At 43.1% G+C, this 20,846-nt stretch overlaps 1 protein-coding gene across 1 annotated transcript; it reads right to left on the bottom strand.

Moving 5' to 3' along the window:
- Positions 1–4,032: 4,032 nt before the first annotated feature.
- On the bottom strand, positions 4,033–6,482 carry LOC114057438 (the record flags this gene model as incomplete). The annotated part of the gene is made up of 6 exons (XM_027883728.1): positions 6,322–6,482; positions 5,798–5,869; positions 5,620–5,688; positions 4,825–4,953; positions 4,340–4,487; positions 4,033–4,160 (listed from the first exon to the last, which is right to left on the bottom strand). Coding segments are annotated over exons 1-6 (655 nt in total), but the record flags the coding sequence as incomplete, so codon positions are not given.
- Positions 6,483–20,846: the final 14,364 nt, after the last annotated feature.

Below are 20,846 nucleotides of genomic sequence, written 5' to 3'. Positions count from 1 at the left end.
AATAGTACTGTGTTGAGAAAATCTTTTCTAGGCCGATACTGTAAGAAAAAAACCCCATAAACAATGTTGAGATCTCTCTGACACGCTACCAGGCATACTCTCCCACACATTCTAAAGGCAGCTGTCAACCTCACATATTACAGCCAGTTAAGAAGATAGAAACATTTCCCTCAGAATCCTGCCACCTCACATCATATATTAAACCCAAATAAGTAGCCTAATTTGGCTTCCCCCTTATATAGGGGAAGCGGGGAATTTTCCAGAAGAATGGGCATGAACGTACCAAATATGGAAAGGCAAGGCGGGGCTTTGCCCAAATTAGGCAACTAGGGGTGGGATCACAGTCATATATATGGGCAAAAGGGGAAGGGTCTTAACCATAATAGAAACAATTACAGCATAGCATTTTTCAAGCAATGGGTGAACAGGATGAAAGAGACTAAACAGACTAAAAACTAATGGGATGTCTGTAAGTATTATGGGGTGCAATATAAGAACTTCATATTAACAATACTAGAATTTAATTAACAAAATATTTAGTTTTCAAATGTCCTCAGTATATTTAAACAATGTCTTAATTTTCAGTGGACTCTTTTAAGGGTTTCACAAATCTTTGGTACCGCTCTTCCTCCTCATGTCCATCTCCCACACTCAGAGAGCTGTGCTTGGTTTCCTGGACAACAGCTTCTTTGCACTCACACCTCTGTGTTTGGCTGCTGACAGGACGAGCAGGAGTGGGTGCTGGGGAGAAGCCTCAGGACGACAATAATTCTGGCTGGTGAGCCTGGGACAGCAATTACCTGGTGTGCTGATGTCTGGCACTGCCTGCCTTTCAGCTGAGACTGGCACTGACACTTTCTCCCATCTAGAAGGTCTCCTTCTGCAGAGTCTCAGGGTCCATGTCTTTAGAAAGAAAGTGGAACAGTTTGATTATAAGTAATTGTCCTTCATCAGAAACATGGTACCATGTCCTGAGCGCCTTGGCAAGCGGCAATGAGGAGCTGACTGTCCCCAAAAACAGGAGGAAAACCACAGCCAAGTTTTTTGTGAGGCAACTAGAAATGTAGATCGAAACCACTCAAGACTAAATTAACCAAATTAACCCAAATGAACTAGGAAGCCCTTCAAGTGGGATGTCTGAGCTCACACTGGGTGTCCAGCTCCAACCCACCACTGACCTTGAAGTGTGCAGTCAGGATTTCCTGGGACATCATTTCTGCCTTGATGCTGGGCATCTGCAATTATTCTGACTATGGGGATCAATAATAGAACGTAAAGAGTCCATTTGTTATTCAGGGCTACCTCATCTTGTAAGGGAAGATTTTTAGGAGCTCCTCCTGTTACTTGAAAGATGGTACAACATTATTCAATTTGGGCGTACTACTTTCAAACAGAGGCTTGTTGGGCCACCCTGTCAAGAGTCGGGGTTCCTGACAAAACCTTTTTGGTGTCTTTGGCTTTAACAGGTCCTCTTAAAACTATTGATTGTTGTTGGACAGTTCTTTTTGCTTCCCAGAGGGCAGGACTGGCTACAAACCAACCCATTTCCCAAGTGGAATATCGTTTTTGTGCATCCTTAAAGCTTTGAGAGAAAAATCCAGTGGGTTGGGTAGAAATACCATGTCCTTACTGCCATAAATGTATGGACAGTTCTGAACTGGCAAATCCCCACTCAATTTGCATGGAATCAGAATTGTGTATAGGGCCTCATGATTGATGTGTGTTAGCCTCAAGAATTAGCAGTTGTAGGGCCACATCATGAAGGTAGTCCAATCCCACTCTGCTCCCTTCCACTGCAAATCGCACAAGGGCCTTGCAGCTATTGAAAAATTGGGAACTTGCTTCCTCCAGAAGACCAACAGGCCCAAAGCCTCCCCACATCTTCTCCGCTCTCAGACACCTTAATCTGTTCGAGGGAGGTGAGGGTGTCTGGGGATTACAGACCACTGCCCCCACTCCCCCATATCCCAAAAAACTTTACCTTTTGCAAAGGGAGTTGTACTTTCTCAGGAGGGCTCTGTAATTCCAGGAGTTCTAGGTATTCAGTAATGTCCTTTTGGGTTATCTGTACAGGAGCAATTTCATCTCCTGCTACTAAAATATCATCAATATACTAATATACTTTTACCTCAGGTGTGGGAGGATTGAATGACAGTTCTTTTGCTAGTGGATGCATGCTGAAGTGGGTGAATGTTTAAACCCTTCTGGGAGGCAGATAAAAGTGTACTGCTGACCCTCCTATACAGAAGCAAAACGCTCCTGATCTTGATCTTGCAGGGGAACCATAAAAAGCATGTCTTTAACATCAGTAGTGACCATAATTTTTTGAGTTCGCTCACAAAATTGGCTATTAGTTTTGCTGTATTTGGGACTGCTGTAGGGAGAGGCCCTGTGTTTGCATTAAGACTTCAGTAGTACTCAGGTAATCTCCAACTAGCACGCAGGAGTGTTACAGGGGGAATGGGCTGTAATCACTATTGGTTTAGATTCTCAATAACTGGGGTGATTCCTTCTCTGGCTCCCAAGGGTAAGAGGTAAGACTTGTCGTTGGTTACTAGGGAGGGAGAAAGAGCAGGGGCAGCATCTAGCAGGTGCAAATGGTGGGTTTCCTTCCCAAAAGCCCCTATTTTTTCTTCTTTGTCAGTCCAAGACCTTCCCTTCAGGAGGTCTAGCCCCAAAAGATTTCTAGGAAATTTTCCCAAAACCATAAGGGTTTTGATCACTTTCTCCTCCCCTGGCAACCACCATCTTACCCTTGTTGTCATTTGGGGTTGAGTGTATCTGAAAGCATCCACAACAAATATACCTTTACACGAGAGGATGATTCCTCACGAAGAGGCCTCTTCAATCTTGAGAGCAGATATTTGACCTCCAGTGCCTTATGAGGACTTTGCAGGGACCATTATGACAGGTCATTAATAAGTCTCCTTTGGAATTTTTGGTAAGCCATCTGATAGAAAGTCACTCTCCATTCCCTAGCTTACCTACTGGAGATGAACAAAAGTGTTTCCCACCACCTCCCCCTTTTGTGGTTCCTCTAGGGGAGGGGCTTTAGCACAGACAACAGCTTTTATTGATCCCTCTTTTGCCTGCCATGCTTTAACTAGTACCTCCAGTTTATCACTGGGTTGGCTGTCCATCAGGGTTTTTGGGATTCCTTTTCGTAAACGCAGAAGCTATTTCTTTTTCTCCTGTGTTCTTCACTTGTATTAACCTGTCCTCCTTGCCCAGGGCACAATATTATTTTTCGGAGTTTTATAGGGAGCATTGGTGTTCTGCATTCTGTGTGCCAAATTAATTTGGGATCAGTATTGCTAGGGAGTACTTGACCACATTTTCTTTCATATGTAATTCTTGTGCCACCTCTCCCCAGGTCCAAATTTTATGTTCCTATGGCTACGGGTGGGAGTTACAGCCTTCTCCAAGGTGACTCTTTCCCCAGTTCTGAAGGTTGCTATTTGTCCTTGTAATTGAATGCCCATGTGTTTCAAGTTGCTTTCACAGTTTAAACAAAGGCAAAGCTTTTTGCGTTATATCAGTTCAAGAAGCAATGGCGAAACGTATATTGCTTTTCACCAGTTCTTTACAGGCCCCAGCTGGAAAACCAGTTTAATGCTGGGACAAAAATGTCCTGCCAGGAGTGCAGGTCCCTCCTAGCTCCTCTCACAGATCTAGCCCTGCTTCCAGCTCTGTGCATTCAATTCCAACTCAGACAAAACAGGTTCAGAACTCACTACCTTTTAACAAGATATTTACTTATATATTATTCATTAAACAAAACACCATCTTCTGAAGTAAAGTACCCCTGCTGGTACTGGTAGCAGGGACACCAGGATGGTGTGGGCTGGAGTGAGTCCAGGGAAACCCAGTTCTCCTGTGAAGAGGCCCCATCAGCCAGAGAGCAGCTGGGACAAGCAGGCAGAGGTGCGGGATCTGTGCCCATGTTCCTGTACAGCTGGGCGAGCTCTGCTGCAAAGATCCCTGGTGACAGGCGGCAGCTGTTGAGCTTTGTGTTTGTTTGGGCTCTCTCACCTCTTCCTACTTCTTCGGACTCTGCTTCATCTTTTTCTCTAGATGGAGATGAAAAAAGAGACTGAGGTAAGGAAAGAGACTGTTCCCAGAAGGAGTCAGTATGGGCTTGTCCTTCTCCCTGGGTCCTTCTGTACAAACAGAATTCAGAGGAGTCTACTCATGGATATGAACTGAGAACCCAGTTAAAGGACTGTACCATGGAGGTTTCAGTAGAGTGCTCCCAGGAGCTGCCTTGGCATTCCAGCACTGTGCAAACACTCTACTGCCAATGATAGCAATAAATAACTCTTGGGAAGAGCCAACTCACGTGTCTTTCCTCCTTAGCCGTGACATGACTATACAGCAGACCACTATCCCAAGCAGGAGCACACCCGAGGCTGCTGCAGTTCCTAGGATGTAGTTCTTGCCTGGCTCCTGATAACCAGCAGTCTCAGCTTTTTCCAGAGTAGCTGACCCTGGCAGGAGAAAAGACAAAGCAAGAGACAATGTTTCTGCTCTGCACTATGGATAATCTCAGATGCAGGGCACTTCAGATGCCCAAGGGATTTTGTTTTTGGAGACTAATGCCTCTGGCTCTGGTTTCTTAGGACCGGGGACAAGTAGGATCCCTTCAGGTTCTCCTGAAGAAGAGCCCGTGTGCCAGCGAGCAGTTGCCCCAGCACTGCCCCAGTCTGTTCCTTCAGACTGCAGACCAGGGTTGAGTGCTGGGGAGCTGCAGTTCATCCATGGAGAGCACTGCAAGGATACAGCAGAAATACTCTTTTCCGAAGCAGGCATCTGCTGAGCACTCACTTAAAGGACGTCTCTGAAGCAGAGCAGATGTCCTGGTTCCCTGTCTTGTCTTTCCATCTTCACCTGAGACTGGCACTCTGTCACTTTCTCCCATCTGGAAGGTCTCTTGCACACTCTCAGGCTTCATCTCTTTAGAAAGAACATGAGACAGTTTAATTAGAAGTAACTGTCCCTCATCAGGAACACCGTACCATGTCCTGGGCATCTTAGCAAGTGGCAGTGAGGAGCCCACTGTCCCTGAAAACAGGAGGAAAGCCACAGACAAGTTTCCTGTGGTGCAACAAGAACTGCAGAGTCAAACAACCCAAGACTGAATGAATGAACCACTCTAGGAAGCCTTTCAAGTTAGGTGTCTGTCCTAATGCTGGGTGTCCAGCTCCAACCCAGCACTGAGCTGTGGAAGGAGCAAGATTTCCTAGGACATCCTTTCTGTCTTGATGCTGGGCTGTGCATGAACCCAACACAAATTTGGCTCAGCCCTGTTCCCCACATCTGATTATCAGCATCTGCACAGAGCAGCTGTGGCCAGTTAATGGTGCAAGTGCAGCAGCAGTTGCCCCTGGCTCTCAGCTGGAAGCCCATGAAGGAGCAGGAGCTGTGCTGGACCATCTCTGTGGCTCAGCAGCCCATGCAATGCATGAAACCGAGTGTCCTTGCAGTGAAGCTCTGACTGATCCCTTCTGTTGTGGGTTTACTCTTTTTACCTTCCTGCTACATAGGCTACAGCAGATCCCCAGAGTAAGCAAAAAGTTCAGCTTGTCAAGTCCTGTGGTTAAGAGACTGAGATACACTAACCAGATGCAGCTTTCTCCAAGGCACTTAGAAGCTCCTTTGGAATGACAGGTATCTTCTGGGAATCCTTCACTATTTTAGATTTATAGAAGGACATTAACATATGAAGGTACATTTTTCATGAGTAACACACTAAAAATGAGTGCTTATTCTGTGAAATCAGTAGAGACTGACTACTCACCCTTGACATACCAGCTTGGAATCAACATGGAATCTGGCTCAGGAGCTGGAAGACCCCTTCCTTTGGCCACATCTACAACCGAACACCCTCAAGAAGTTACCATCACACTTCAAGAGCAGAACATGTAAGAGCATCAGGGAATAACAGGGCACGAAGACAGGTCTGCGTTCTCACAGCTGCAGGGGTACCTGGCTGCCCTTGGGACACTGAGCTGGCAGCTCAGAGAGGAAGCAGAAGCCAAGACGTGCGCAGGTGACCTGCCGTGGGTCAGCCCTGGAGCCCGGCCATGAGACTGGATAAGCATTGCTTTGTGATGGATAAGTCAGTGCCGAGATTCTGACCCTGCACTGCACTCCTCACCTCCTTGATCATTAGTACCCTCTCTCTTCACCACCCTTGAAGCAGCTGCAGCCCCTCCACACCTCCCCGGGCTGTGTCTGCCCTGCTGCCTGCACCGTGGTGCCTTCCTGGCTCACCCTGGCCCCACTGCTGCCAGCTTGGGGTGGGTGCCCCTGCCTGCCTACCTGATTCCTGCCATTGCACTGGAGCAGACTGGGCATCTTGGGCTTGCAGGGCCACCAAAAAGAAGAGGAGGCAGCAGGTGAGCACCACCACCCCCAGTGCTTGAAACATGCTGCTGCTGCTGCCACCACTGCTGCTGCCTCAGAGATGCCCAGAGCTGGCATTGAACAGCAGATCGAAGAGGGGTTCTGTGACCTCACGACCTCATCAGGCCCTGCCATCTGCCATTATGCAGCCCAGGTGATGGAAAGGCTATGACAGCACACGGGGTTCTTCACTCTGTTGTAGATCGTTATTGTAGATGGTAAGTGACGCAGCAGGCAGTAAGAGTGCTAGCCACATGCATACAGCAGGAGTGAAGGGTGCTATCCACAGACTGAGGGGAGAGCGTGTCTTTTTTAAGGTTCTGGGTGGAAAGGGCTAGAATAAAGGAGGAGCATGGGATTGACAGGGTGCAATTACCTATGAGGAACTGGAGATTTAGGTGAGGCAATTGAGAACCAATGACTGAGGGTTAAAGTCTTAATAGTGTCTCCTCTTATGTGGCAAATCTCTGCCAATCAGAGAGGAGGAAAATCATGAGGGAGCTTAACATGTATGAACATGTCCTGACACCTAATACTGTATATAACTGGGGTACAAAACTCTTTTAGCAAACATGCATTAACAATAATCATAAACCCATAACTGTACAATTCAAAACACAGATAAACCACAATCATTAGTAAAGTCCATTAGTACAGTCCAATCAATCTCTCTCATAAACAGCACACCATTTTCTGTATTCTTCTGTTCTTCTTTTCTTGTCCTCCTCATCTCCCCCTTTTTTGTTTTTAAAATCGTACACTTCATTGTAGTACCAGTTGTAGTTCGGAACATTTGCTTGCAAGATGACCACGTTCACTTGAGAAAGACAATACCTTTTAAAAAGAGTAACTAAACATGATAACAAACAAATTACAAATATAACAGAGAAAATAATTGAGAGACTGATCAAAATTAATTGTCAGGTCCAATTTGGTAAAGAAGCCCAATTCAAACCTTCAAACAAATCTTTAGTATGCCATTTAGGATCTTGTTGTATTTTGGAAACCAGTTGTTGTATAGTGTTTATATTTGCCTGAATCGATTTGAAATGGTCTGAAAAATTCAGACTACATAAGATCGTTAACTCTTGACAACCGTGATTGTGTAGAACTAAAAGAAAATCTATAACAGCTCTATTATGCAGTGAAATTCCCTTTAAAGTCATTGTATCATCTAACAATCCTTTTTAGGTGAGTGACATAGCATTAGCCTCTTTCACCATCCAACATGCCTTGTGAGTTAAAATCCCAAGTGCATGATCTGTAGCTATACCTGCAGCAAAAAATGCAACCCAAAAATCTCTATCCCTCATCCATAACTTTATTGCAGGGTCACAATCCGAGGGCATAGAGGGTAGATAGTTTTGATGTGAAAATTGGGTTGGCTCTGGTGAATTTGCAGGGGTATTGTATTTCAGCAATGGATGTTTTCCACTATCAACGTTAATTTGAAAATTGGAGAATTGGATGCATGATGGGGGTTTATGAAATGGTGGAAAATTATCTGGTTGGTTTGGATCTGGGCCTTGTGAAGTTGGTGTATAAGGCGGGACATTTATTTCTGGTTCAAATGGAGGAAGAGTGGGTGCATAAGGCGGGACATAAGGTTTTTTATTGAAGCTGGGTGGTCGTGAATCCCAAGCTTTGGTGTATTTTTCTTTATTCCTTCTACGGATTTCTGTTTTGAAAGTTGCTACCCACTGCCTTCTCTTTCTGTTACGAGAAATAGGCTTTATTGTTGATTCTATCTCACCTGGTATATTAAATTGAAATGGATGAAACAATGTAATTTTGCCTATGGTACAAGGGCCTCCTTGTAGATCTGCAGGGATACCATTCCACACTCTTTCCCCGCAAATCAGAAAGTCTCCTGGATGTAATTCACGATGTCGATACATTTTACCCACATTAACCATTTTGGGGTGTGTCCCATTGCACCATAGGGAAGTATTTCTATAAATTCCCTTTTTTGATGTGACATCAATCAGTTTATCCTTAAAGGCAGTAGGTTTTGGCACAAACTGCAAACAGGTGTTGGTAATAGCTATACCTAACAGTTCGAACTCAATTACTGATTTGTCAGTAAGGGGAAATTTCTTATATGTATCTAACATTGTTTTATTCAAAGGAATTCCAATTAAGCATGTAGAAAAGGGATTTGCCACATTGTTTGTAGCAAGACAGATGGTGTCTGTGTTAGCTTCCTTTGCAAGCTTTACCCATATATTATGTCCTTGACCCATAGCCCAAGGTAACATTCATGTAGATGCTGTTTCTGTAACCAGACTCATGACTGTGAAGATCATAAGGAGGGTCATGAAGCATCTTGTTGTTGAGGAGGTACAGGTGATGTACATTTTAATCCTTCCTGGTGGATCCTTACTCTTCTCGAAGGTACCCATTCAGTGCCACAATCTGTTAAAATACAAGTGTGAACCTTCCCCCAAGTTATGAGAGGGAAGGGTCCCAACCACTTTTCAGTAATAGCATCTTTGTACGTCACTTTTGCCTTAGTTGAAGGTTGATCTCTCTCTATCTGAAAATGCTTTTCTACTGGGGTTCTGCTGAGGGGACTGTCATTATCTTCCAACCGATTAAAAAAATTTAGCACATACATCACTTTGTCTAATCGTTCTTGGGGAGACATACCCAAACTCCCCCTTTTTTGTTTTTTGAGTAAATTTTTGACAGATTGATGCACACATTCTACTATCCCCTGACTAGTGGGATTGTAGGGAATACCTGTAACATGAGTAATTCCCCAGGCTGAAAAGAATTTGCTTCTCTCTTGAGCAACATATGAGGATCCATTATCAGTTTTGATGGTGTAGGGTATCCCCATATGTGCAAAAGCCGTAAGGAAATGTTTTTTAACGTCACAAACTTTTTCCCCAGAATGGGCAGTAGCCACAATATATTTTGAAAATGTGTCAATGGAAACATGGACAAATTTTAATTTCCCAAATTCAGTGAGGTGGGTAATGTCTGACTGCCAGATTTGTAGAGGCTTAAGACCTCTAGGGTTTACACCCTCAAGTTTTAATGGGACTACTGCTTGGCAGTCAGGGCAACCTTTTAAAATTTCTTTTGCTTGTGCTAGTGTAATGCCAAATTGTTTATGAAGAGCCTTAGCATTTTGATGGAAAAAGTCATGAGACATGCGAGCTTGTTGTAATAAATTTGGAATGGTGGTCATACCTGCCAACTGGTCACCTTGCTGATTTCCTTCTGCCACTGGTCCTGGGAGAGTAGTGTGTGAGCGGGTATGGGTGATAAAATAAGGAAAATGTCTGTTATGAATACAGAAGAGTAAAGAAGTTAGTAAAGCAAAAAGAAGGCTGTTGGAGACTTGCTTCAAATAAGAATTTTGAATCCTAAGTACAATGCCTACAACATAGGAAGAATCTGAAATTATATTGACAGGTTCTGAGGAAAAAAGAAAAAAAAGCATGAACAACAGCAGAAAGTTCCAGTAACTGAGGCAAACCTTGGGCCTTATGGATATCATGTTTCCAATTACTGCCATCCTGCCACTCGACAACAGCATTACCGGTTCTACCGGAGCCATCGGTGAAAAGTGTTTTTGCGTTTTCAATTGGGATTTGTGAGTGCATGACTTTCAACTGAATTGGGATTGGCAGTATTCTTTGCAAAAATTTACACGCCGGAATATGAAGTTGAAATTTGCTGAGATAGTTCACTGTGGCAATTTGGAAGCCAGTGGCAACTTTCAACAGCTGATCGAAATGTTCAAAGGTCAGTGGGAGGTGGATGGAATCTGGGTCCTTCCCACAGAACTCTAAAGAGCGCATACGCCCTTTGAAACATAATTTTGAAATCATTTCAGGGAGAGTGGTGATTGTTTTTGAGAACTGATGTGGTAGAAATAACCACTCCCATAAGCAGAACTCCGAGTCATTGTCATGAAATTGACCAAGAATACCTAAAGGTTGGTTATCATTCAGAACGATAAGCAAAGAGGCAGGTAAATTAGGTGGCATTCTGTATGATTGTCTGGCAGAAATTTTGTGTTCAACAATTTGTAATGCAAGTTCAGCGTCTGGAAAAAGTAACCTAGGGGAGGATAAGTCTGGATCACCTCTGAGTAAATCAAATAAAGGATTTAAATCATCAGTAAAGATTGATTGGATCCAATTAATCGCTCCCATAAGTTTCTGAAGGTCATTTAAAGTTTTAATATTTTTCCAAATCACAACTGATTGAGGGGTTATTGTTGAATTAGTAATTTTTAATCCTAAATATTTCCATGGAGGAAAAGTTTGGACCTTGTCAGGGGATGTTTGTAAACCATTAGAATTTAGGACCGAAACAACAGAATTGAGAGTTTTCTTTACATCCAAATCAGAGCATGCACAGATCTATACATTGTCCATATAATGAAGGATGATTGATTGTGGGAATTCGGACCTAATTGCAGAGAGAATTTGTGAAACAAATAATTGACATAAGGTAGGCGAATTTTTCATCCCCTAGGGGAGGACTTTCCATTGGAATCAATGACGAGGCTCACAAGAATTTATTGAGGGAACAGAAAAAGTAAACTTAGGAGTATCAGCAGGATTTAAGTAAATATGGAAAAAACAACTTTTGATGCCGATGACAACCATGGGCCACTCCAGAGGTAGCATAGTTGGAGAAGGCATACCTTCCTGCAGAGTGCCCATAGGCTCAAGGACATCGTTAACTTTTCTGAGGTCTTGGAGCAATCTCCAAGACCCAGATGATTTCTTTATAACAAAAACTGGTGTGTTCCAGGGACTCGTCGAAGGCTCCACATGGTTGTTATTCAATTGTTCTTGTACCAGATTCTGTAAGGCTTGCAGCTTTTCTAGAGGCAAGGGCCACTGGTCAACCCAAACCTGGGTTGATGTTTTCCAAGAGAGTGGGGGTAGCTGCAGCCCACCAGTGGCCTGATTTACAAATTTGAGTGAAGCCCAATGCCCCACTGCATTAAGGAGTCCTTGCCCCACAACATAAGGAATATATCTAAAATAAATGGATAAAGTGACACGGACTTGTCCTCTGGCCCTAGGATTTGAATCATAGTAGAGCTACGTGAAGGAACCTGTGAACCACCACCACCACTGATATTAATAAGTGTCTCAGTCACCGCCCATGTGGATGGCCAGTCTTTCTTTGCAAGAACTGTTACATCTGCTCTCATATCAGTTAAACCCTTAACCATTACTGACTGAGGTTGATTACTTTCTGAGGACTTCAAAGTACAGGTCAAGAGAGGATGCGACTGAGTAACAAGCTGTGTCCAATTTATAACTGTTTCATTTGCTATTGTATTGCCTGAGGTTGTAATATGAGTAAGGGAAATGAGTTTAGCTATTGATTCTTCACAAAGGATTTGAATAGGAGGATTTGAAATATTAACTGGGATATAAATGTTATCAGTATTCAAATGGGTCAAGAGCATAGGTATTATAAATATTCCTTTGTTGAGACAATTTTGAGTAGATGTTAACAAATAGCTTTCCTCAGATATAATAGAGTGAGAGGGTAAAACCTTTAGAAGCTGATCTTTATCAGTGAGAATTGTGATAGGGGAACATGGATGTAAAGAAATCCAATCTGAAGTCTCACTATTATCAGCAGAGTCACAAGAGGGATCTAGCTTAGAGAAAACCTCTTGCAATTTGTCTGAGTGAAAGGGGAATTTGGTATCCTCGCGCCCCCCTGGGCGCTCGTAGGGCAGTTTCCTGACTGAATATTTACACAAGAAGGAATGTCATCACAGGATTGAAAAGAAACTCGATGCTTCAAAATAGGTGACATTGGTGGTAGTGGGTCACCGTTAATATCTGTTACTGACCTGCAGTCATTGGTCCAATGACGACCCTTACCACACCTTTGACACGGGGTCTTAGGTAATACAGGTGTAGTAGGTGTGGATCTATTGAGTAACTGAGGACAGTGTTTCTTTAAATGACCCATTTGTTCACAATGAAAACAAGGATTAGGACTAGAAAGAGCTGCAGCCATCAACCTTGCTTTATGAGTGTTAGAATTGATGTAGTTACATGCCTCTATCATTTCAAGAAGCATTGGATTTTTTAGGTACTTAAGGGCATATTGGCACTCCTGATTCGTGTTTTCAATAATTAATTTTTGAAACAGTATTTCCTGTGATTCCTTCTGATCAGCTTGCTTAGAAATTGCTTTTTTGAGCCTTGTTATAAAATCTATAAAAGGCTCATCTTGGCCTTTTCTTGTAAACCATGGAGCAGACGCATAAGCATCTGCCACCTTTCTTACTGCTTCTAAAGCAAGATCCCTTGAAATATTTAAGTATTGTCTTTCAATTGTGATTTGAGTCTGTCTGGTAGAAAATGGACCATCACCATACATCATGTTTATAAGGTGTTCTGTAGGGGCTTTTTTATTAGCGAATTTATCATTGACATATTTTGGAATTAAAACTTTCCACTCATTTTCGAATACCGAATTTTGTACCGTAGTTAATAACCCTTTCGTAGTAATCCTAACATCATAGGGAATCAATGTGTAGGCCTGAAGTAACGATTCAAATAAACCAATTGTAAATGGTGCTTCAAGTCCATAATCCACTATAGCTTTTTTTATGTCTTTTAGGATTGGGTAAGATATCGACCTCCAATCTGGTACAGGCCCATCCTCAAAATAAATTGGAAAGGCCTTCAGGAAATCTGCTCCACCCACCTGCAAGGCTTGAGACACAGTTTCGCGCAACAGGAGGGGAGCTGACCATCTCGGGATTCGAGACTCTGCTGTAGCTGTTAAGAATAGCAGGAGTTCACAGGCTAGCTCTAGCCCACACACGCCTACACAACCCAAATAAAGAGAAACAAGACACAGGTGTGAGGCAAGCATCAGCCAAGGCTGATCTGATTTATTTAGGGAAACAGAGGGTTTTTATAGAATAGTGGGGGAAAGAGGAGGACCATGCAAATCCTTGTAAAATAACTGGACAAAGGGAGATGAATAAACATGAAGGGGTATAACTGGGCGGTAACAGGGGAGTGGCAAATAGCCAAAGCCCGCCAAATAACTGGATTGGTAGGTACTTCACAGTACTCTGACCAATGAGGGGTTGTTGTTATGCCTCCACAGGCAAAGTCTCTGAGGGGGAAGAAGAACTCAAAATGGGAGTTCAATCTACATGTAGATTTAATACCCCAAAACCTGTGAAACACAAAGTCGCAGGTGGTTGATTATTCTTTGGTGACATCTTCCAGGCTGCATCCATCAACGTAGCATGCCTTCCCTTCCATAAATGATGTTTTATTTTCTTCCTCTGGTGCTGAATGATCCCCAACATCTCTTCCTTTTTTATCTCTTAAAATTAAATTTGCTGAAAAGCTTTTGGTTAATAATTTATGCACACAGACTAACAAGCAAGGGATCATAACTAAAATTACAAAAATAACAATTAGTATAATGATTTGAAAGCCCGATAACGTAGTGAAGCCATTGGGGAATGTTAGGCAAATGCAGCCAACTAAAAATGCTAGACAAACTAGGCAATTCAGGACCTTTACTCTGAGAAGGAGCATGTATGTCCTTAATTAAGGCTTTCAATTTGTGAATGCTTTGATAAATTGATTCTGAATTATCTGAAAAATTCATGCAACACATACCCTCAAAATCTTGGCCCCCGTGCCCGTGTGCCAAGAAAAGGTAAACAGTCGCTGCTCGATTCTGCAGAGTAATGGTCTTTAACTTCTGCGTGTCTTCTAGCAAGTCCTCAATTGCCCTGGAAGTTGCATGAGCTTCCTTGGTCAGCCAGCACCCAAGATGGGTAAGAACTGACAGGGCCATGGTTTGCGCCAATTGCAGGAATAAAAGTGGCGGCCCAAAAATTTTTCATCTGTGACCAAATTTTTACGTGGGAGTCACAGTCTTCAGGAAAAGACAAGGGTGGAGGCATGGTCTGGAAATGGAAGGTAGGAGGAGGAAGAGAGTGCCAGGTAGGAGGAGGAGTGGGTGGATTTGGAGGAGGGTTACAAGGTTGGGCCAGGACCGGGCTCTGCTCCGCAGCCTTTCTCTTCTTGTCCAGGGACCAGAACCACAGGGGGATAGCTTTTCCTGTTTTTAGGTCATGGACTTTGGGTAGAGATCTGGGTAGCCAGATTGCATTTTTATTCGAGAAAGCCAATTGAAAATTCGTGGTATTAATTAAAGATTGGATTTTTCCAGGATTAAATAAGGAAAGCTTGCCAATGGTGCATGGGCCTCCCATTGGAAAAGGAGGAATATTTTTCCAGGCTCGATCCCCGCATAGGGGAAAGAATCCTGATGGCAAAGGACAAACTCTGGGAAAATATTCCGTGACTCCAGCTATAACTTGTATGTTGTTGCACCAATTTTTAAATGAGAGTTTGGTAGAGGACACGCTGTTGTATTGCACTTTAGTATAAAACTTGGTAACATACCACCTAAAACATAAAATGGGGGAAGCAAACCAATAAGATCTACCTCAGTAGGAGGTGTGGTATCACTGGTGACATTCAGATGGTCTTTGAGCGCAACATAAAGGTTGTTACATGTCGCACTCATATATATCTAGGAGCAACTTGCATGATGAAGTTTACCTATTCTGCTCCTGGTCCCAGAGGAATACCTACAAGGCACAATTTCAACGGATCCCGGGCACTGGATGTCGCAAGGCACAGGGAGTCAGTCCCTGTAGCCTCTGCCAGGGAGATCCAGACATTCTTCTTTGGTTGACTCATCCATGCTGGGACCAGAAAGGACGCCGACATGTGGACGCTCACAATGAGGAGACAGAAGATGGTAATGGGCCGTTGTGAATCCTTACTCGCTTTGATGGTATCCATTGCAGACCGGACTCTGTTAAAACACAAGCATGTCCCTTCCCCCATGTTATAAGAGGGAAGGGACCCTTCCACTGATCCGTAAATAGGTCTTTATAGATTACCTTGGCTTTCGCCATGTGTGGTGACTGGGTATTTGAAAAATGTCTGTGGACAGGAGGAAAATCCTCACTGTCCTGCCTGTTTAAAAAATTTAACACATAGGTAGCCCTCGCGAGTTTCTCCTGGGGAGTTAGACCTGATCCCCCCCTTTTCCTGTTTTTTCAACGTATTTTTTAGGGATTGGTGGGCACGTACCACTATTCCCTGTCCTTTTGGGTTGTGAGGGATGCCTGTGGTATGTTTGATGCCCCATTGCTGCAAGAAGATTTGGGTGCCCATTATCTGTCTTAATTTGGTGAGGAACTCCCATCTGTGCAAAGGCTAGGGTCCAGTGTTTCCTAGCGTCATGACTTTTTTCACCTGTATGTGCTGTGCCTACTAAAAATTTAGAGAAGGTATCAATTGAGACATGCACGAATTTTAGTTTTCCAAATTGAGGCACATGCGTTTACATCCGTTTGCCAGATCTGGAGGGGCTCCAAACCTCTGGGATTCACCCCAGCAGGTTGGAGGGGAGTTACCTTTTGGCAATCAGGGCAAGCCCTGACTATGTCTTTTGCCTGATTTTGGGATAGTTGGAATTGTTTTTGTAACGCTTTTGCATTTTGATGAAAAAAGCCGTGGGAGATCCTTGCCTACTCAAATTTTTGAGGGACAGCAGACATACCTGCAAGCAAATCTGCATGACGGTTTCCCTCTGCTACAGGACCTGGAAGGGTGGAATGAGAGCGCACGTGAGCAATGAAGAAGGCATGTTCTCTTTTCTGGATCAAAGTTCTTTGAATAGGAGGAAAAGCCTCTGATTTGTAAGGTGTTTTAAATACGCGTTCTCTGCTCTCTGCACCACACCCACAACATAGGCCGAATCAGGTATGATGTTTAATTGGACCTGATTAAAAATTTTGAACGCTCGTACAACTGCTGACAACTCAACTAACTGAGAAGAACCCTCAACTTTATGGACATCCTGTTCCCAGGTTCCATTAGCACACCAGACTATTACGGCGTTCCCGGTTCTCCCGTAACCATCCATAAAGACTGAGTGGTCCTGGAAGTGGTACTAGGGATTGGACGAATTCAGGCTCAATTGGAATTAATTTGAGTTTTTGCAACCATTTTTGACTGGGGGGATGAAATTTAACAGTCCTTGTAAAATTTGCCATGGCTAATTGAAAGTCAAGAGAGGTTATCAGCATTTGTTCAAGTTGGTCTGATGTCAGGGGCAAGCAGATGGTGTCTGGTTCCTCCCCTGACATCTCCCAGCATTGAATTCTACCCCTGAAACATACCTTGGAGATTGGTTCCGGTAATGTGGTTAGCGTCTTGCCGAATTGATTGGGTAGGAAAACCCACTCCCACAGGAGGAAGTCGGTGTTTTGGTGTTGAAACTGGCCAAGAACACCAAAGGGCTATTTAGGTCCCAAGAGGACGATCAGGACTGCCACAGCCCCGTGTGGGAAGTAGAGACGGACACCACAGATGTTGGAGTGCTTGCTGGGATATTTATTAAGTGCTCAACCAAGAAACCTCAGGGCAAAAGGTAACCTCGAGGGGCTGCGACTCAGAAGAATGTCTCCAGCTAGCAAGTGAAAGTGACATTTCCGAATGAGGGAAGAACGGGGGCTTATATAGGGTAGGCAGGAGAAGGGACTAGAACATGGGAGGAGTTTAAGGATTGACAAGGGGTACAACCAATAACAACCTGTACAAAGAACGCGCCATAATGAACAACCAATAGAATAACGAATCACCTCAGCTAGGCCCACCCATGCTGCAGCACTAACAGACCAATCCTAGCTGAGGGATTTTAACCAATGGGAATACAGCATTTCGTGAGGGGAGAAAACTTGGAATAAAATTCATACCAATACAACACAATTATAAATCCCGTAACAAACACCAAACACATTAAACAGCATTAAACTGTCCATCCAGGTGTAAGCACATAAAGTCCATGTGCATTGCAACGAATAAAAGTCTTCTTCAGAGTCCAGTCAGCACCCACCATAGATCTCTTTCCAGCGGTGGAATTCTGCTCTCTTTTGGTCCTCCACATCTCCCCCTTTTTTGTTTTCTTGACGGTAGAGGGTATCATAGTCAGGCGGTTTTACATGAACTTCCAGGACATTTGGGTTTACTTGCAGTAGGCAACATCTCTTAAAAATACTAACTACACAAGACATCATGCATAAAACCAATACAATTGAAATTAATATAGAGATACAAACTAAAAGTAATTGTCTAGCCCAGTTCGGCAAGGAAGGGAATTTTAAACCTTTAAAAAGATCAGGGGTATGCCACTTTGGATCCTGTCCAAGTTTTGAAACTAATTCATGTAAGGTATTAATGTTTGCTTGTATGGATTTGGAATGATCGGAAAAATTGAGACAACATAAATCTGTAAATTCCTGACAACCATGATTATGAAGGATCAACAGAAAATCGATTGCTGCTCCATTATGGAGAGAAACTCCCTTCAATGTTAAGCTATCTTCTAACAATTCCTGTAGTGTCAGTGATGTTGCATTGGCCTCTTTGGCCATCCAACACGTCATATGTGATAAAGTGGTTAAAGCATGGTCAGTGGCTATGCCCGCAAGAAAGAAGGATACCCAAAAATCTTTACTACTCGGCCATAGCCAGACCAATGGGTCACAGTCCTGTGACACTGGTAGATAGTTCTTCCATGGCGACTGTGTTGGATTGGATTGTTCTTGTGTTTCACTAGATTGTAGGATGGGAAATTTAGAATTGTCAAAATTTATTTGAAAATTGGATAACTGTAAATGTGTCAAGGAATTAGGAAATGTCAGAGTGTTGTTAATTACTTTGTGTTTAGGGAGTAGCTGCAGGTGTTTTTTGTTGTTGTTGGTTAGCAGATCTATGTGGAAATGAGTCCCAGGCCAGAGGATACTTTTCATTGTTTCTCCTAATATCCTCAGCTATGGATGATGTCATGATTTGTCTCTTACTATGGTTACGTATTCCAGGTTGGATGATTTTAGATCTTATTTCTCCTGGAATACTGAGGTTATAGGGATGAAATAGAGTAATTTTCCCGATGGTACAGGGACCTCCTGTAGGGTTGGCTGGGATGCCATTCCATGCTCATTCTCTGCAAATCATAAAATCTCCTGGGAGCAGCTGTCTAGGTTTAACCATTGGTCCTACTGCAATTTTTGTGGGGGTGGTGCCATTGCACCATAGAGCTGAATTTTTGTAAATGCCTTTCTTTGAAGTAACATCAATTAATTTGTTTTTTTAGAGCGTTGGGTTTTGGGACAAACAGAAAGCACAATCTGGTGATTGCTGAACCTAATAATTCAAACTCAGTAATTGGTTTATTTGTAACAGGGGAATTTTTGTATGCATCCAACATAGGTTTACTTAAAGGAACGCCTACCAAACAAGTTGAAAAAGGATTTGCCATGTTGTTAGTTGCCAAGCAGATAGAATCAGTATTGGCTTCTTTGTCAAGCTGGACCCAAATGTTTTCTCCTTGGCCCATAGCCCAAGATGGTACCTTTGAAATTGCTGGAGTGGTTACCAGAGCGATGGTTACAATGATGATGCTGACGGTGACAAGCCATCTGATGGTCGTGGTGGTTCGAAGGATGGACGTGCTGGTCTTTCCTAATGGATTTTTATTCTCTTGAGTGGTACCCATTTAGTTCCTGAATCTGTTAAAATACAAGCATGACCTTTCCCCCAAGTGATGAGAGGGAAAGGTCCTGCCGATTTCTTCGTTAGAGTATCCTTATACATGATTCTTGCCTTGGCTGTAGGAATCTCAGGTGACAAAATGTGAGAAACAAAAAGCTGACACAGGGTGGGAGAATTTTTCATGCCCTTTGGCAGTACTCTCCATTGATAACATTGGTGCGGCTGGCTACAATTTAAGGAAGGAACTGAAAAAGCAAATTTGGGGACATCAACTGAATTTAAATAAATGTGGAAAAAGCAATCCTTAATATCGGCAATAACAATGGGTCACTCAGCAGGTAGCATCGATTGAGAAGGCATACCTTGCTGGAGTGAACCCATGGGCTCGAGAACTTCATTGATTTTCCTTAGGTCTTGGAGTAGCCTCCAAGATCCTGAAGATTTTTTAATGACAAAAACTGGGGTATTCCAAGGACTGGTGGATGGTTCAATATGTTTTTTAGCCAATTGGTCTTCTACTAAATTTTGCAGTGCTTGCAGCTTCTCTACAGGTAAGGGCCACTGATCCACCCAAACCGGATCCGATGTTCTCCAGGTCAAAGGTGGGAGCTGAAAGACACCAGTGGCCCTGGTTACAAATTTGTTTGTAAAGAAATACCCCACTGCATCAGACAATCTAGGCCCCATGAGGATAAAGGAATGTCGAGAATAAAAGGAAAAACTGAAGCTAATTGTCCCTCTGGACCTTGAATTTGAATTAATTTTGTGCTTTTAAGAGGTGTTTGTGATCCTCCGACTCCATTGATATTAATCATTGTCTGTGAAGTCTTCCAGGTAGATGGCCAATCTGTCTTAGCTAAAATTGTGACGTCCGCGCCAGTATCTATCAGGCCCAAGACACTGATAGATGACAGCTGTACCTGTTCTGTGTGGGTAAGGTTGCATGATATTATTGGGCAGCAGGTGGTAATCGGCCTAGACCAATAAACTGATGTTTGATTCTGTAGAGTGTTATGTAAAGTGGTGAAATAGGTTAATGGTATTAATGTAGCTATTGCGTCCTTCTGAAAAATTTGAACTGGAGGGGTTGAAACTGAAATTGGAATACAAATATGGTCAGATTGAAGGTTTTGCAAAAGCATGGGGATAATAAACAAGCCTTTAGGTAAACAAATAGGATTAGACACTAATAGATACACTTCATCAACTGAGACAGAACAAGAGGGAACAACTCGCAATAATAAATTCTGGTCAGTAAGAATAGTAACAGGGGAAATAGGAAACAAAGAAATACAACTTAAATTTTTATCATCAGTTAAAGAATCATGAGAAGTATTTAACTGAGGGAAAAACGATTGCGAGTGGTCCGGGTATCCAGCGGGGAACTTGATGTCTGCGCGCCCCCTGGGGCGCTCGGATGGAAGTTTCCCGGAATATTGTCGCAGGACCTGAAAGAGACTCTGCGACGCAATTTAGGTGACTTTGAGGTTAAGGGGTTTCCATGAACATCAGTTACTGATCAGTAGTCCTTGGTCCAATGGCGACCTTTGCCGCACCTTTGGCACACAGTCTTTGGAAAGGTGAGAGTAGTAGGCGTAGATTGACTGTTAGGGTGAGGGCAATGTTTTTTGACATGTCCTTTTTGGCCACAGTAAAAACAAGAGTCTGGACCAGGAGAGTGCAGCAGCCATCAACTGCCTTAGGGGTGATAGAATTAATATATTTACGTGCTTCGATCATTTCTAGTAAAGTTGGTTCTTTTAAATATTTTAAGGCATGCTGACATTCTTGGTTAGCATTTTCAATGACAAGTTTTTTGAATAATATTTCTTG

Source organism: Empidonax traillii, unplaced genomic scaffold, assembly GCF_003031625.1.
Source record: "Empidonax traillii isolate 1590-97213 ecotype Southwest subspecies unplaced genomic scaffold, ASM303162v1 scaffold133:size1091145, whole genome shotgun sequence".
Lineage (NCBI taxonomy): Eukaryota > Metazoa > Chordata > Aves > Passeriformes > Tyrannidae > Empidonax > Empidonax traillii.
Note: the sequence above shows the minus strand (reverse complement) of the source record. Positions and strands in the feature narration are given on the sequence as shown.